Source organism: Nicotiana sylvestris, chromosome 2 (assembly GCF_000393655.2).
Source record: "Nicotiana sylvestris chromosome 2, ASM39365v2, whole genome shotgun sequence".
In the NCBI taxonomy this organism is placed as follows: domain Eukaryota; kingdom Viridiplantae; phylum Streptophyta; class Magnoliopsida; order Solanales; family Solanaceae; genus Nicotiana; species Nicotiana sylvestris.
This window is the reverse complement of record NC_091058.1, coordinates 115,877,021-115,879,509: the sequence shown is the minus strand read 5'-3', so window position 1 is coordinate 115,879,509 and position 2,489 is coordinate 115,877,021. Positions and strand designations below refer to the sequence as shown.

Genomic DNA, 2,489 nt, shown 5'->3' with positions numbered 1-2,489 from the left:
TGATCTATTGATAAATTTATATTTGACCACGTCGCTTGTATGATTCGCGAGCAGGGAAATTAGATGCATCCATGGTTTGCGTCGTTCGATCCTCGGTAGTGCACAATTTACATTTATCTTGGATTGGGCCAAACATCCTCGGTGGAATTCGTGTGTGATAATAGAACTGGAAATCTTTTTTTATAACTTGTATAAATTCATTGTTTGAGAGATCATTTGTTTTAAATGAAGTAAGTATTTTGGGTCCTTAAATATGATGAAAGAATTGTTCAGTTATTTCTAGTTCTGAGTTTTATTGTTATCTCTATATATCATGTTTAATTAGAATTTCATATTATTATATTGTTGGCCCTTAGTAAGTGTCGGAATCGACCCCTCGTCACTACTTCTTCGAGGTTAGACTAGATATTTACTAGGTACATATTTTTATTTATTCATGCTACACTTCTGTACTTAATTGTATTGGATTTGAGGCAGGTGCATCTGGTCACATGTTCGACGCGCAGATTTGGTCCCCATTTCGAGACTTCACGGTGAGATGCCTTCTGAGCCGTTCTGCAGCAGCTGGAGTCTTCTTTATGTTATATTTTTCTGTCTATTTTCTTCCAGACAATAGACTAGTATTCTTTTGTATATTCTACTAGGACGCCCACATACTTGTGACACCAGGTCTTGGCACACACACTAGTAGACTTATGATTTTGGATTTATTTACATGATTTTGATTTGTACTCACTTGCTTCCATTTAATTATGCTACGTTTGCAAATTTCTATATCTTTTAACAAGTGAGAACATGTTATCCACTTAGTAATTTATTTAAACTGGAAATCACTAGTTTGATCAGTGTTGGTTTGCCTAAAAACGGTGTTGGGCGCCATCACGGCCTGTAATATAAATTAGATCGTGACAACAGAGGTGTGTTCATAGTAATATTCCACTCACTGGAGAACTAGGAGAAGGTGGTGGAGAAAGGAATAAGAATGTTTGACAAAAAGCCAATGGTGGTTAAACCATGGAGACCTGACATTAAATTTGACAAGCAGGTGGTTGATAAAATTCCTGTATGGATTAGATTGATGAATCTGGATATCAAATACTGGGGACAAAATGCTGTAACAAAAATTGCAGGAATGAAAGGCAACCGTTTGAAAGCAGACAGAGCAACAACACAAAAGCAGAGGCTACAATTTGCAAGAATTTTGGTTAAAGTTGAACCAGATAAGATGTATCCAGATATGGTGATGTTTGGGAATGAATGTGGAGTGATCATTGAGCAAGAGGTTATCTATGAATGGAAACCAGTATTTTGTAAAGCATGTGGAAACTTTGGGCATGATATTAGAGAATGTAGGAAGCAACTAAGGCAGGATAAAGCAAGAGAGGAAATCAACAAAGAAACAGGCAACAACAATACAAATGGCTACAAGGAGAAGGAGAAACCAGAGGAACAACAACACAATGAAGCAAAGGACATTACCCCAATAGAAAATGGGAGTAACAAAGACAAGTAGCAGAAAAATAGGGAAATAAGAACTAGGCAAAAAATAACAAAAAAGAACAGGAAGCATGGCAAATGGTACAAGGGAAGAAAGCATGGAGAAATTGAGGAAGCAATCAAAACACCTATGTTGCAGTAACACAATTGAACAACAGGAATAATGGAATGAATGATGGTGAGGAGCGGTCTAAGGAAAGCCAGTTGGAGCCACAAGGAAATGGTAACAAATCAGGGAAGGTTGGGGGACCTAAACCCCACCTCCCTAATGGATAGTACTGCGTTCTGGAATACCAGAGGCCTACAGCACAACCAAATAGAAAGAAGTGAATCTATTCCTTCAAAGACAGCAGGTTGGACTATTTGGGGTCTTGCAAACAGAGATTAACAGAGTTAAGGAAAATAAAGTTGCTCTTAATCTTTGCACAGGGTGGTCTTATACTACAAATCACTCTAAACATAGCGCATGAAGGATATGGATATTAGGGAGGCCTCATATCTTTACTATAAAAGTAAAAATGGTGATAGAACAACTCATTTATAGTATCATAACTCACAGTAGCACAGGGAAGAGGATTAGTGCGATAATGGTGTATGGATTCAATGATCCAGCACTAAGGTCTGACTTGCGGAGAGACATAAGGATGATAGCTAACCAAATGGTAGGGGCATGGGAAATTATAGAGATTTCAACTTTATACTCAGTCAAGAGGATAGAGTGGGTAGTAAGGTGACATATGCAGAAATAAAGGAGTTTAAGGAATGTGTGGAACAATGTGGACTTCAAAAACTGAAATCAGCTGGGTGTTTTTATACCTGAAATAATAAATAAGAAGGACATGATAGAGTGCTAAGTAAAATTGACAAGGTGATCACCAACAATGACTGGGTGAATAAACTGCCAGCATCTGAGGTTCATTATATGCCAGCAAAAATATATGATCACAATCCTGCAATGATCAAATGGGAGGGAATAGGTACACCTAAGATGA

At 37.6% G+C, this 2,489-nt stretch overlaps 1 protein-coding gene across 1 annotated transcript; it reads left to right on the top strand.

Moving 5' to 3' along the window:
- Positions 1 to 982: 982 nt before the first annotated feature.
- On the top strand, positions 983 to 1,513 carry LOC104228913 (uncharacterized). Its single transcript, XM_009781466.2, has one exon. It carries the CDS (start codon positions 983 to 985, stop codon positions 1,511 to 1,513), a length of 531 nt encoding a protein of 176 aa, XP_009779768.2.
- The last annotated feature ends 976 nt before the right edge of the window (positions 1,514 to 2,489 follow it).